At 50.4% G+C, this 15,899-nt stretch overlaps 1 protein-coding gene across 1 annotated transcript in view; it reads right to left on the reverse strand.

Annotated features, from left to right (window-relative positions):
- Positions 1–15,899, reverse strand: part of HIVEP3 (HIVEP zinc finger 3) — a 378,357-nt gene that overhangs the window by 40,467 nt on the left and 321,991 nt on the right. The window contains 1 exon segment of the mRNA XM_045476889.1: positions 12,385–12,530. Coding sequence (XP_045332845.1) covers positions 12,385–12,530 — 146 coding nt within the window.

Consider the following 15,899-nt stretch of genomic DNA (forward strand, 5'->3'; position numbering starts at 1 on the left):
ACCACAGGAGATCCAGGGAGAGGGGACAGACGTCATCGAGGAAGCAATGCAAGATCATTTCTTAAAGCTGAAGCCCCCCGAGGTGTCAGATTGGAAGGGTCACTGACGGAGGCAGACCACCCCGCACCAAGAGCCACCCGGGTGACCTTTCACAGTTCTGAGCGGGAAGGGAAGATCCAGAGAGGGTTGCAGAGAATGGAACAGGAAAAAACTGACCTGTCAGAGACACTTTCTCCAGAACACTATACAGAAGGATGGTCTCTGCAAAAATGAGGAAGTAAATGAGGAAAAGGAAGATGTGAGTTCCCAGAGAGGGGAGAGCCAATATAGGAGGAAGAGAATCTCCTGGGGGGGGGGGGGCGTTGGGGGGTGGTGAAGGGAGACTCAGTGGGGAGGGGGGCAGCTGTGCCCCAGGCAGAGGGAGCAGGAAGGGGCCTGTGTCAGCAAGATGGAATTCACAGACCGCCCGTGCCGCCGTCTTGGTGAGGGTTGAATTGAGGCTATGAATTGAATCCATAATAAACACATGGAAAAATAAGTGAACACACACACACACACACACACACACACACGCACACACACACAGTTTTTATCTGCAGAGAAAACAGAAACGTTGTACAGGAAAGAAAAAGAAACCGCAGTTCATTATGTGACTTAGCTGTGAATTATGTATGTGCTACTCTAATGAGAGGTGGGGAAGTGAGGGGGCGTGTGACGAATGCAGAGAGGCTCTTGGGTCACTAGTTACTACTTAAAGCTGAAATGCCCTACTGGGGCAGCCACCCAGGCCCATTTCTTAGAGATGTACAACTAAACAAAGAGGAAGGGTACTGCTCTTCTCCATAAACAAAATTTACGGAAATATTTGACTGTTTTTAAAAAAAAAATTTTTTAAGTTTATTTATTTTGGGAGGGAGAGAGAGAGAGAGCACAAGCAGGGGAGGGGCGGAGAGAAGGGGGGTGGAGACAGAATCCTGAGCAGCCTCTGTGCCATCAGCGCAGAGCCCGACGCTGGGCTCGAACTCCCCAACTGTGAGATTGTGACCTGAGCTGAAATCAAGAGTTGGACACTTAACCAGCTGTGCCATCCAGGCGCCCTGGAAATAATTTGGTTCTTTAAATTCTGTGCATGTGTAACTTTGATAAAAACAGAAAGAATGAGAGAGAGGATGTGCATGTCACTGCTCCCTAAGAGGCCACTTCTCCCACAGGAGAGAGATGGGGAAGCCACCTTCCTTCTGGGCTCTGGGCCGGATTCCCCAGGACAGGAGAGGCCGGGACTCAGGCAGACGCTGTCCAGGCCCAGTGGATGCTGAGTCCTCAGCTCTCAGGGGCCTCAGCGTGTTGGGGTGAGGAGCCCACTTCCCCGCACTCCCTCCTCCCAGGCTGGGTCCCCAGCTGCCTTAGATCCCCTACAGGAACCCAGAGGCAGCGGCTGCTTAAGAAATGGATTCTCCTTTAAATTTTAATAGGATGCATTTAGGTCTTCTCCGACAGTCCTCAGGGCTCCGGGGACTCTGGCCCCAGCCCACTCAGACACTCAGTCTGCCCCATGATCAATATGTCTTTCCTCTGGTCCATTTTGCTTTCGTGCATTTTTTTTTTTTTTAAACTGTCCGTGACTTGGGTTTCGTAGTGACATAAGCAGCTTTCTCTAATGCCTGGAGTGAGTGTTCCCTGGGAGGTCCTTCGAGCACTCAGGAGAAAGATGCCAGGCCAGTCCCAAGAGTCAAGCTAACTAGACTAACATCCAATACAAGCACAGCTCAGAGATACTGCGGGTTCACTTCCAGAATGTGCCACAAAGCAAGGCAGGTGAACGTGTTGGTTCCCCGATGTGTACAAATTTATGTTTACGCTATGCCATACGTTGTCTAGTAAGTGGGTAATAATAGCGTTATGTCTAGAGGATGTACATACCTAAATTTAAAGACACTTTGTTGCTAAAAAAAAAATGATAACCATCATCTGAGCTTTCAGCAAGTTGTAATCGTTCTGCTGGGGGAGAGTCACAGCCCTCAGTGTTGGTGGCTGCTGACTGGTCAGGGTGGGGGTGCTCGGGGTTGGGGTGGCCGTGGGAATGTCCCAGAATCAGACAATGATGACGTTTGCGGCCTCTACTGAGTCTTCCTGTCACAAACGATGTTTCTGTAGCGTGTGGCACTGTTTCATAGCATTTTACCTACGGTAGAACTTCTTTCGACACTGGGGTCAGTCCTCTCGCGCTCTGCCACTCCGTTATCAACTCAGTTCAGGTGATATCCTAAATCCTGCGTTGTCATTTCAACAATCCTCGCAGTCTCTTCGCTGTGTGTGGAAACCCCTGTCTTTGTTCATCCCTAAGAAGCAAGAAACCCCTGTCTTTGTTCATCCCTAAGAAGCAGCTCCTCGTCCCTTCAGGTGTCCTCATGGGACTGCAGCCATTCGGCCACAGTGTCAGGCTCCGCTGCGGATTCCTGTTCTCATGCTCTTTCTACCGCATCTGCAGTGACTTCCTCCACTGAGGTCCTGAACCTCCAATTTACAGAAAAGTAATATCTGCAAAGCGCAACAAAACGAGGCCCGGTAAAATGAGGGATGCTTGTATTTTTATTTGAGGGAATAATCTTAAAAAAATTTTTTTTTTTAATTTTTAAAAGTTTATTTATGTATTTAGAGAGAACGAGCAGGGAAAGGGCAGGGGTGGGGGGACGGAGGACCCGAAGCAGGCTCTGTGACAGCACAGAGCCTGATGAGGGGCTCAAACTCATGAACTGTGAGATCATGACCTGAGCTGAAGTCTGATGCTCAACTGACTGAGCCACCCAGGCGCCCGGAGGGGATAATCTTCACAAAGGAATACCTTTCTCAGGAATCTAAGTGATTTCCTGGGAACAGAAATTTCCTGCCCTTGTTTTCTTTTCTTTCTGTCTTTCTTTTATTTTTTTTACTTTTTTAAATGTTTATTTATTTTTGAGACAGAGAGACAGAGTGCGAGCAGGGGAAGGGCAGAGAAAGAGGGAGACACAGAATCTGAAGCAGGCTCCAGGCTCTGAGCTGTCAGCACAGAGCTCAATGTGGGGCTCGAACCCACAAACTGTGAGATCATGACCTGAGCTGAAGTCAGAAGTTTAACCGACTGAGCCACCCAGGTGTCCCGGTCTTTTTGTTTTTCTTTTTTTAAGAGTTTATTTATTTATTTTGAGAGAGAGAGAGAGAGAGAGAGCAAGCAGGGGTAGGGCAGAGAGGGAGGGAGAGAGAAAGAATCCTAAGCAGTCCCCGCACTGTCAGCATAGAGCTCCATGTGGGGCTTGAACTCATGCACTGCAAGATCATGACCTGAACTGAAATTGAGAGTTGGATGCTTAACCAACTGAGCCACCAGGGTGCTCCTCTTGCCCTTGTTTTCAAAATGGCCCTTCACAAGTCTATCGTTGGTGAAGACCCAGAGCCTGGATTGGGTCTGAAAGAACCCTCCCTAATTCCCAGCTCAAATCCTTAATTCTGCTTGCATGGCGGCCACGATCTTTCTTTCCTCCTGCTGTATAGAGAAGTGCCCCCTTCTCAACACTGCTTTGGCCCTACCCCCTGGACCTTCTCCAGGGCTCTGCTCCTGCACTCTGCCCCTCCTTTCCAGAACCATTTCTACCCCTGGCTAGAAGTCCTTCCTAGCAGCACCAGGATCCCTCAGTTTATTATCGTTATTATTGTAGAAATGTTTACTTATTTTTGAGAAAGAGAGAGAGTGCGAGTGAGCAGGGGAGGGGCAGAGAAGGAGAGGGAGACACAGAATCCGAAGCAGGCTCCAGGCTCTGAGCTGTCAGCACAGAGCCCAACGCGGGGCTCGATCTCACGAACCGCGAGATCATGACCTAAGCCGAAGTTGGATGCTTCACTGACTGAGCCACCCACGCGCCCCAACTTTCAAGCTCTTTTGCAGCTTTGTCTCTACTGGCTTCTAGCTGGTGGATCCTGGGTTCAGTCCTGGATGCCCTTTACTTTTCTCTCCTTCTGTCTCCCTCCCCAGGTGACCCTCGCCAGACCTAGCCTCTAAATAGCATCCGTGCATTGACAAATGCATATCCCCAATGTGTATTTCCAGCTCAGGCCTGTCCTCTGAATGCCAGGCTCACGGTCCGGATTGCCAAACACCTCCCTGAACACCTGGACCTACGGCTGGCATCTCAGAATTAACATGCCCACCAAGTTTTGATCTCCCCTTCCTTAAACCTCTTTTATGCTGTCCTCTCCCATCCCTGTGCATCTCAGTAAATGACACCACCATCCATCCACTGTCACTCGAGCCAGAAGTGTGGCAGTCATTCCAGAGGCCAAGCTTCTCTTTCTCAACCTTCGTATTCGATTCATCCGAAGTCCTACAGCTACCTTCCCCAGCTTCACGGCCATCTTCCTGGTCTCAGCCACTGGATGTCTCACAAGGACTCTGCCGTATCCTGCCCTCCATGCCTCCCTCCCAAAGTCCAGGTCATATTGCTTAGGAGAGATGAGGAGGACTTGGGGGAGGAGGACAATGAGAATAAAACCCAGTGCGGGCACATGTGATGGGGCTGGACAATTCACTCCCCTGCCCCCTGGGGCCACACTCGGGGCTGCATGTCCACACTTAGAGGGAGAAGTTTGAGAATTCAGGAGGGATCAGGGCACTGGGGCCCTCTCAGGAAGAAGACAGGGCCCCGGCACCCTGGACTCACTTGGGCACCACAGCCATGGCAGGGCACCCAGGGCCACTTCTCCCCAGGCCCCAAGGACACAAGGGATCTGCTCAGGGCAGGCCCTGGCCTGAGAGCTGACTGCCCACAAGCCAGCCCTTTTTGGCATCCCATGTTTCATTTTGGCCTTTAACACTTGCAGGGCAGGTCAGCAAGCAAAGGACCTTGGATCCCAACCCCAGATGCTGGCCCCATCACTGAGACCATCTGACTTTACCTTCCCCAGACCAAGCCTGACCCCACGTGCTCAGCCTGGTTCAGCCCCGACTCTTGTCCTTGCTCCTTCCGGAGATCCAGAGCCTCAGTCCTGCTCACAGATTCTAAGAGCTTCTGAGTCCAGGGACCTGTCCCTCACCTGCAGTCTCCTGACCATGCTGGAGGGAGATTCCTTCATTTAATAAACATTCTCTAGCCTTGCCTATGTGCCAGGCACTTTTCTCAGCATCAGGGATACAACAATGACCAAAACACAATTCCTGCCCTCTCACAGAGCTTACATTCTGGTGGGGGAAATAGAAACAAACTAGTACATACACAGAAAAAAATAAAGCAGGGAAGGGAAATAAAGAAATGCCAGAAAAGGGCACAAGTGGGTAGGTAGTCTGGGAAGGCTTCGCTGAAGGGTGACTGAAAGAAGTGAGGGAGCCATGGGACTCCTGGGAAACGTGTTCTGGGCAGAGGGCACAGCAAGTGCTAAGGCCCTGAGGCAGAGGCATGTCTGACAAAGAACGAAGAGGCCACTGGCTGGAGCACAGGGAACAGGGGTAGAGTGGCAGGCAGTGGCCAGGGAGGAGCTGAGGCCGGCACACATAGGCCACTCGAGGGCTGTGGAGGGCGCAGGACGGCAGTGACAGGGTCTGTTGACATTAAGCAGGATCACTGTAGCTGCTGGGTTGAGAATGCACTGTGGTGGGAAAGGGGGAAGCAGGAGATTATCGGACACTGTGATCATCCAGATGAGAGACGGCAGTGGCTTGAGCGAGGAGACGTGAAAAAAATGGGCAGATTCTGGATACGGTTTCAGAGGTTGAGTTGACAAGATTTGCTAATGGACATGAAACCCCCTTCTCCTTGGGCCATTAACGGGACTTTCAAAAGGACATTCAGCGAGCGTGTGGTAAGGCACATGGTGTTTCTGCCTGTGTCACACATCACAGCTTTTACATTACCAACTTTTCGGCAGGATGCGTTTTTTTGTTCCAGGCTGGAGATTTATTCTATTTTTTGATGTTCATGTATTTACTTTTGAGAGAGAGAGAAAAGGCGAGAAGCGGGGTGGGCAGCGAGAGAGGGAGACAGAATCCCAAGCAGGCTGGCTCTGTGCTGTCGGTGCAGAACCACTGCGAGGCTCGAACCATATTGGTACCAACTGTGAGATGATGGCCTGAGCCGAAACCGAGAGTCAGACACTTAACCGACCGAGGCGCCCCCTCCCCCCCAGTTTGCATTTTTAGAGTGGCTCACCTGATGAGTGTACTGCTTACGCCTGTCCAAAAAGCTCCAACTCATCACACTTAATTACTAATTTAATCCATTTGTTCCTCAAAACATATACAGGGATCACACCTATTACCAAAGACATAATTCAACCTCATCCATAATCTGGAGATCATGGAAAGATGGGGGATAGACAGCGGAGAAATTCAGAAATTCGGGATGAAAAATAACGACACACGTGTAGGTTTCAAAGTCCAAGAAGAAATGAGTTTGTAAAAAAATTATCGAGAAAGAAAATGACCTTCAAATTTTTAAAAATTAAAACTATTCTCTTTAAGTGACTATTTTATAAACACACACACACACACACACACACACACACACTTTAAAAAAATATAAGTGCACCATAAAACAACGTGTGTTGGGTATACTGCATGAACTCTTAGGCTTGAATAAAATAAATTCAGCTATTAGAAATGAAAATACATGAGACAGAAAAGCACATCTGTTAAAAATAGAACTCCCTCAAGTGGGGCAATATTGAATTAAGTAAAATTTTAATTTCTTTAACAATTGTACCAAGAACCCAATGAGTCACTGTGGCTCCTCAGTATCTGTGTGTGTTGCTCTAAGGATGAGTTCACTGAACACACCAGTGGAAATTACACAGATGGCTGGAGACTTACATGAAGCCCCAGGGAGAAGTCCAGCTGGACACATGAGTCTGGGAGTCATCAGCCTACAGACGGTATATAGAGTCACCTTGGGAGTTTAGACAGAGAAAAGGGGAGTACCAGGGGCTGAGCCCTGGGAGCCCTGATGTTTAGAAATCAGAAGACGACGGGAAACCATCAAAGATGATGAGAAAGTGCCCGCTGGCAAAGGAAGAGGAGGACCAAGAAAGATGGCACCCTGGAAACCAATGGACAGAGTGTTTCAAGGAAGGGGGGAGGGACCCGTTGTGTCAAATGCTACTGACAGGGCAGGAAGAAGTGAGAACCGACCACAGAATTCTACAGGGTGGAGGGCACTATTGATCTTGTCAGGAGCAGTTACCTGGCATGGACTGAGAGAGAATGGGAGGAAAGACACGGAGGTAAGCAAGTATAGTCAACTCCTTCTGGAGTTTTCCTTTAAAGAGAAGCAGAGAAATCTGGTGATATAGACCCTTCAGTTAAAGGCGTGTTTTTAGGGTGGGAAACTTTAAGTTTGGATATGCTGAATCAAATGGGTCAGGAGAGAACCAATGGCTGGAGTGATGTGTTGCGGTATATTGGGGTAGGTGAGAAGAGATGGGATCCAGCACCCTCCAATAGGAGCCCAGATGGTCTCCTCTCAGCCCAGTAGCTGAGGTCCTACAGTTGGCAGGGTCTGGGGTGGGTTTTGTTCTGATAAATGCCCAAAGGGCTCAGGAGCAGCCCTGGGCAACATACAAATGCCCCCCACACATACCAATCCCTTGCTCCCTGCCCATGGCCACCTTTCCCAATATCCCACCTCAGCTGGGCCTGGCTCCCCTGGCTCTTACTGTCTGAACTCATCATTCTCTTCAGACCTAAGCACCGACCTCCCCATTCCTCAAAGCTTGGATGACTACTTTCAGCAGCCGGGTAGTTCTTATGGATTCCAACCTCTCCTTCTTTCACACCAGCCCTTGGGGCTAAGCTCCCAGCTTTCCTTGCCACAAGTGAACTTGAGTTAGGACAATATAAGCATTACCCTCCATGAACAATATAACTTTGTATGTGTGAAAACAACACTCCCTAACAAAGGAGCCCTTCTGAAACAACGAAGGCCAAATGCATAGGTGCTGGCTGAGACAGCCAACACATTCCTGATGGGCGCTTCCAGAGGCTGTCTGGAAAATGCAGGCTTTGTTCAGGTGTGGAAGTGATGGGAAATGAAGAGAGGGCTCTGGGTGCCAGCAATAAATAGGAACTGATGCATAGGTGTACAAAGCAAGGGCCTAGGACCCAAGTCAAGAGGGGTCCTGGAATGAATTCCAGTGCCAATGTCATTCCAGAAGTTACACAAAGGACTAGGGAGTGTGGAGGGACCTGGGACGTTAGTTAAAAGAGAGGGTTGAGTACTGCCTCTGAAGGCTGGACAAGATTTGGCACAGGGCAGAGTTCAGCAGGCCCAGAGGGTAATGGACAGTAGTGGCTTGGTGGACTGTGGGCCCAGGAAGATCAGGTTGAGTTTTAACTGGATTCTGTGGGTATGGCAGCCACAGAAGGCCCTGAAGCTGAAGTCTGATAGGCAAAACCATGATCAAAGGCACTCAATGGCACCAACCTGGGAGGCTGGAGAGAGGGAGGCCAGAGACATGGCACAGAGAATGAAGAGAGATGATAGCTGAGTCGTGGACCACTTTGTGTGGACACCAGAACTTGGGGACTAACTGGAAGGTGGCGGGGATCAGGAGAAAAGGTGTCCAAGATGATACTAAGGTTTTGAGTGTGAACGTCTGAGTACATCATCCAAGGTCTGGATGTAGAAGAAGATTCTGTTGGTGGCTTGGTCAGTACATGCTGAAATTGAGGGGCCCAGGAAGCATCAGAAGCAAGGGCGTATAGTTCAGGAATGAGGTTCTAGCCGGAGACCCAGATTTAGTGCCACTGGTGCAGTGACAATGTTTGAAACCAAGGAGATAAGTGATAACAAGGGAGAACACTTCAGGCCAAAAGAAATCAGTCTGACCAAGTACGTGGGCCGCCATTACTTTCAGACTGCTGACTGAGATACCTTCCCTCTTGGCCTGTCCCAGTCTCACCCACCTTTCCAGGCCTAGCCCCACCCTGTCCAGGAAGCCTCTTCTGGCTGCTCTAGACCCAGGGATCCCTGTCTGCTGTGAGCATCTCAACACGAGCAATCCACACCTCAGCCTTGTGCTACCACCTGAACCACTCACCAAGCACCTTAAGAGCAGAACCATGGTTTATCCCCTTGGCTCTGGGTATCTTCGGGCCCAGAGCACCCACAAGACACTGAATAAATGGCCCCACCTTGATGGATTGATTAATTGATCAACTGCTGGGTTGGAGGTCAAGAAGAAGGTAGGGAGACTAGTGAATAGCTTGATTAATGATAAAAAGACTCATGAGTGTTGGTCCCATGGTATCTACTCTTTGTGTCTGGCTTATTGACTTACTGCTATGAATCAGATCTATGTGAATCAACAAGGATACATCTCGAAAACATTGTTGAGTAAAAACAAGTTGCAGATGTATGTTAAAGCCACCGGAGTAGTCAGTGCTGTCTACCAAGTACGTCTGGTTCCCCCATGCAGCAGGTGAGGCTGCGGGGCTTGCCCTGGCCGTTGCAAGAAAATAGAAGCTTCTGGGTGGAAGCTGTAGGAGGCAGTGCATAACTGGCTATTTTTCATCTTCCTCTCTCAGTCTCTGTCGCCCTAGATGCCTTAGTGGTTCTTAGGAACAGAACCCCTTGTTGAATGTGTCCTGAAGTGAAATATAAATGTCTGCTGTGAGAAGGAGAAGGAGAAGGAGAAGAAGAAGAAGAAGGGAAAGAAGGAAGAGGGGGAGGAGGAGGAGAAGGAAGGGGAGGAGGAAGGAAAGGAGGGGGAGGAGGAGGAGAAGAAAAAAGAGGAGGAGGAGGCAGAGAGGGAGGAGGAGGGGAAGAAAATGAAAGAAAAAAGGAAGACAGGGATCTAAGACAAAACTGTGGACCTCAGATGGGTCTGCTTGAAGGGCATAGTCATTTTCTGGGTGGGGGACATCCCTGGCAGTTTGAGTGGTTTTGTGCTTGGTTGCATGGATGGTCGCATCCTTGACTCCATCCATGAAATGCCGGAGGTGCCCCCAAGTATATGGCAACCTAAAACACTCTCTCCAAATTTCCAAACATTCCTGGGGGGGTGATACCAGCCCCCAGAGAACCATGGATATAGAGGGGTCGCCAGAAGTGGGGCGTGGGAGGTGCAGCGAGGGCCCAGATGGGACAGCTGGGCTGCGGGAGAAGAGAATCTGACGGGTGACACTACATGACCCTGAAGCGCTCAAATTGGATGTGACAAGCTGAGGGAGTGAGGAGGACATGTCTCACAGCCTGCGGAACAGAGCGAGATCATCCTGGAGGGAGACACATGAGATGGGTACGGTAGGGACAAAATGCTCAGTGCCATGAACCAAGGCCCATGGGTGGCATAGCACAGGATCCTCTGCCGATCAACAGAGCATGTTGTTTTCTCCCTCTAACACATGAGGAAACCGAGCTGGAGACGTGAGGGCTTGTCTCAGTGGAAGAGAGGTAAGTGGGAGGGGCAGGGAGGATGGACCTGGAAAGAGAGGGAGATTCTGGAAGAGAGCAGGTGGGACTAAATGGCAACTTGGATGGGACAATGGGGGCGGGGGGCACCGATGCCCAGGCGGTAGGAAGAGAAGGGGTCTCGGGTGTAACCTTCCACGTTTCAGCTGAAGGCAGACCATGTGGCAGAGAGACTCCAGCACGTAGCTGGAGATGTGAACTAACCGGGATCAGGGGAGGCTCCTGCCAGCTGTCCTTCCGGAGCTCAGGCTTCCCAGGGGAACAAGGGCAGCAGGGAGCCGCCTCGGGGACCCGACCTCCAGTCTGGGGGCAGCTGCTTCTCAGGGAAGAAGCAAACCTCTTTGTGCACACCAGCTATCACTCAGCGGCCCCTCAGGGCCTCACAGACAGTTCTTCTGCAAGGCGATTTTCTTGTTTCTTTTCTTTTCTTTTCTTTTTTTTTTTTTTTAAGAAGGCTTCATGCCTAGCACAGAACCCAATGCAGAGCCCAATGCGGGGCTGAAACTCACAACCTTGAGATCGAGACCTGAACTGAGATTAAGAGTCGGACGCTTAACGGACTGAGCCACCCTGGCGTCCCTTGAAGCAAGAGGAAAGAAGGCAAGTCCCTGTGACCAGAAGCATCAAGCCTTGGATGAAGTCTTAGGGGGCCTTTTAAGTACCCAATGATATGAGAACACAGAGACACAAGAGGGCGCTCTATTCAAATAGCAGGAGAGGAAACTGGTCTGTCCCCAGTTGGAAAGAGGGTCAGTATTTTTGAAAAACCTTTGATCTAGTATTTCCCAATGGAGCCACTATTGGAATTCTGGGTGGGATGTTTCTGCCCTACAGGGTGGTATTCTTACCACTGCCATTTTTTGTCATCCCCAACCCCCTCGATGTCACCGTGACAACCCAACTCCCCAAGTTTTGTTTCCAAACACCCTCTGCTGACAGCCCCTGCTGGCCACTGCCACCGGGAACTTGGCCGCTTCTGTTTTCCCCAACCAAGAGAGGAGTCCAGTACCTCCCGCTTTGACCTTGTGAGTTTGGCACCTCCAGGTGCTAGGGAATGGCGGGCCCCCAGTGACACCTCGTGTTGGCTGGTGTCCGTGAGGACTGTCCTTCTTGGAAGGTAGGTTTTCCCTCATGCCGTTGTCCCTTGGGACTGGGTACGAGGAGGGCTGCATTGATCACATTGGAGACACAGACACAGGACCCTGAGACAGACACCACAGGATCTGCTTACAGACACCCATATCCCGGGGAGCAAACACATGGTCACATAGAACACAGCTTGCACAAAACTTCCACAAAGCAAGTCCGAAACAAGGTACCCTTCCGGAGCCCAGAGGGCCCCAGAGTGTGAGTTCCGAGATGTTTGGATCATTAGGTTTCCAAAGACAAGCACCAAAGGTAAAACACCAGGGGTGATATTCCAAACACTGACCAACCGATGAGTCCTGGACCCCGACCAGTCAGAATGGAGACGGGTGTAGACAGCTGGTGCGAGCACTGCCTTCGTTATCAGCCCTGCAAACAGCCTGCGGGCAGAGCCCGAGTCCCCTGTGGGACACCAGGCAGGCCAAGGTGGCCGCTTGGGCAGGACAGAGGTGATTTTGGGGGGAACACGCACCAAGGTAAATGGCAGTCCAGACAGGACCTGGGAGATGCACTAGCGGCCCCAATGCAGGGACTAGAAACCCGGCCAGCATCGGAAGAACGAAGGGGCTGGAGAAAGACCCAGACTGCTCCAGTCCTCAGCAGACACCCCGTTCCCATCCCCCACCAGAGAGCCCGGCGTTCTGAAACCGAGGTGGCCTTCGAGTCCCACGAACGTGGCGCCTGCGGGCAAGCACCTGTGGGCACAGCCCCGCCGGGAGAGACGCTCACCGCCGCTCAACACAGACGGTGCCACCTCTTACTCCACAGGAAGCAGAACCAAATATTGCAAACCAAATGTGATTCTTACCCTCCTTCGAAGATTTTGATCCTCGCTGGCTCCCCTCTTTTGGAGGCAGGAGCATCTTCCTCCGGCTTCCCTCGCTTCTCTTCTGACTTCTGCACTCTAGCTAGATCTTTCTGGCCTTCCGGGGAAACCAGCGAAGGGAGGTGAACCTGGCCCACCGCAGAATGACAAAATCACTGCTGTTAAACGGTAGTCATAGAACGGTGCCTTTGATGGCACTGCATGCTTACTCTTAACTGTGTGTAGCTCACTTACTCTTCCCTCGACCCTGTGCAGATGCGTTAGTAGCTGCAGTTCGCAGAAAGAAGGAAATGGATCCCCAGAGAGGTGAAGCCCCTTCTTCAAGGCCACGTGGTTAGTGTCAAAACTGGGACTCCGACCAGGTCCTTCTCCTGGGAAGACCAGGCTTTCCCACGGGAGCTGGGTTTGCCTTTCCTTTCACACTAATCTAGGACCTTCTGGGGACAGGTCCTTATGCTGGTGTCCTCGGTCATGCCAGCACCCAAAACAGGCCTGCCTCAGAGAGGACGGGTAAGGAATGCAGAGCAAATAAATGAAGACTCCATCCTGGAGATGAACTGGTCCAGTTCTCTTTTATAGATCAGGAAGTCAAGGTCACCCTCCAAGTTAAGGACATTGCTGGGAGCAGAGTGCAGGCGTCCCGAGGGCCCTGACCACGCTCACTGATGGGCATGCACCTGGAGGGGGGTGTGCAGGCTCTGGCTGGTAGTCTGAGGGAACCTGATCTTTTCACAGAGCTGTGGGCCCCAGTGGGGAGAGCTGGCTCATGAGAGCAACAGGTCCTCTAGACCCTCTGATGGCAGCAGCAGGTGGGCATACCCTGGAATAGGGAGCAGTGATGCTGGGCTGGGGGCTGGGGCCCACGGTGCCAGGAGGGAGATTCTCGCCCTCGTTTATGCTGCTGTCAATCAAGGTCAGGTTCACAGCCAGTGGGAGATGCAACCATGTCTCTGCGGGCGGGGGCGATCTAAGCCCCAGGCTCCTGTGGCAGCCATGACACCTGCCGCTATAAAGGTGGGTTGGGCTGAGCAGAAAGGTAGCTGGTTGGGCATCAGGGAATCTGAGTTTTGGCTCCACATGGGCTAGTGCGTGCTGAGCCGCCTTTGGGTGGATTACTTCATCTTTCTGGGTTTAGCTCACCTCTGAGGGGATTTAGATCATCCTGAAGATCCAGGTCAGGGCCAATGCCTATGACTCAGTGACACCTTCCCCCCCCCCCCACCAAACAGTCCCTTCAGAATTGGAGATGGGAGACCAAGTGAGGCTATGGACCGCGGCTTTGGCAGAAGGCAGCTGACTTCGTGTAATACCCATGGGTTTCCAGAGTTGCTGTTCTCACTCCTATCTCAGCCTGCCATCTGGGCCACCCACAGAATGAGCAACGGGCCTCCCCCAGGCCGATGGAGGACTTCTCTCTCACAACCAGCTGTGATGTCTGGGCTAAGCTGGAGGAGGCTGGTTTGGGTGGCAATGAACCACTCTATCAGGAAACACTGCTGGAACGGGGCAGGTGGGCCAGGGCTCCATGTCGGCTTTTAAAGACAATAATATGATTGTCTTTCAATCATAAAAACGATTATTGAGTGCCAATGTGCCAAGTACTGTTCTAAACACACTTTGTATATTTTAACCCACTTACTTATCTCCACAGTCCTATGAGCTAAGTATTTTTGGTATCTCTAGTTTACATATGAGGAAACCAAGGCACAGACAGAGTAGGTAGCTGGCCCAAGGTCACACAGCTAGCAAGCGAGGCAGTGGGATTCAAATCTGGGAATCCTGACACGGGAATCCTTATTCCTTCTGTTTGCTATATGTGGTTGTCAAAATGATCCCCAAGGAGAAAGAAGCAGGAGAAACCTGGGGAATGATTGGAATGTGGCTCCCACATGAACTTTCGTATAAGCTTGAGTTCCTCCAGGGCTTATGTACAGAAAAAAGTACCTATGACCAAACTCAAACCCGATAGGGTGACCTAGACCTTCATGAAGACAGTTTGGAAGATCTTTAAAATGCTAAGATAACCTGAAGGGCCTTTTCAGAGCTACTAACAGAGGACAGAAGCTACAAGCTCAGTACAGTAAAGAACTTCCCTGGAGCACTGTCCAAAGATAGGTTGGGTTGTACCAAGAGGGGGTGAGCTCCCCATCACGGGAGATATGCAAGCAGTGGCCAGAGAGAGAGAGGTGTAATTGTAGCAAGGCATCAAGCAGTGGGCCATGCAGTTAATATTAACGCACCAGATTGGTGCACTTCTGGCAGGAAATCTGCCAGTGAATCTGTTGAGTTATTCCGAGAAAAAGTTTGCAGGTTTCAGCTCATTTTATGAAAGTGGCATTTTAAGCAAAAGACTGCTGAACTCCATTAAGCTAAATTAACTCTTACTTTTTCGTAAATGGCCTTTTAGTATATAGTCATTAAAGCGGGGAGGCAGCCCAGATCATTTGAAAGGGCTCTGGAATGAGGTCTTATTTTGAATCCAGGCTCCGCCATGTCACATGCAGCCCTGTACAGGTTACCTAACTTCTCTGTGCGTTGGCATTCTCATCCATAAAATGGTGATGTAGTACCCTAACTTTCAAGGTGGTTGTGAGGATGAACGTGAAGTCTAGCACACCACTTGGCCCACAGCAGGTGCACAAGAAGCTGTAAGTATGAATATAAGTATAAAAGCATTTTGGGAGTAGACGTAGCCAGCAAGATGCACAGGAGAGCAAATCAGTCATGATTTGCCACTTTATGGCAAAAGTGGAAATCTCATTTAGGGACGTCCGTAGACTGATAGGACAGTCAGAGAATACATCTGGGAAACAATCCTGTGAAGCATATCCAGCTGAGCTAAGGACAAACTCAGTGCACAAATTTCACTCAATGATAAAAGAGGAGGACGCAAACACAGGAGGAGTTCCAGAACACAGTTTTGTTCATTTATCTGTAAGATGAATTTAGTTTAGTGGATTTATGCCTGATTTGAGCAAAGCATCTGGCCTGAAGACACACTGATGAACATTTTAAAATTTGCAGTCACTTTTACGGCCTTCTTTCCTCAAATATTTGGAAGAAGAAAAAATTGAGTCTCTGGAGTCAGATCTAAGTGCAAATTCTGGGTTTGCCAAATATCTACCATATATGGCCTTGACTTCTCTCACCCCTGACCCTTGGGTCCCTCACCTATAGAGAGGGGATGGTCCTCCTGCTTCATAAGTAGAAATAACCACTGACTGGATTCAAGGGCCCAGCACAGCGCCTGGCACACTGAGGCTACTCAATCGACAGAACAATGTCAATCGGCCGACATGGCACGGCCGGGGTCCTTAGGCTGGCCTTATCAGGGTATGGAGCTGTTTGGGTATCTGAAGCAAAGTTGGAAATATCAAATTTCCAATTTCCTGAACTTGCAGGGGTCACTCTATGGCTCCTGGAGCAGCCTCAGATCAGAGGCAACGGAGGAGTACATGTGAACCCTTAGTCAGGGCCAGGTGCTGCCACGCAGCACA

The sequence above is a fragment of the Leopardus geoffroyi genome, chromosome C1 (genome assembly GCF_018350155.1).
Source record: "Leopardus geoffroyi isolate Oge1 chromosome C1, O.geoffroyi_Oge1_pat1.0, whole genome shotgun sequence".
NCBI lineage: Eukaryota > Metazoa > Chordata > Mammalia > Carnivora > Felidae > Leopardus > Leopardus geoffroyi.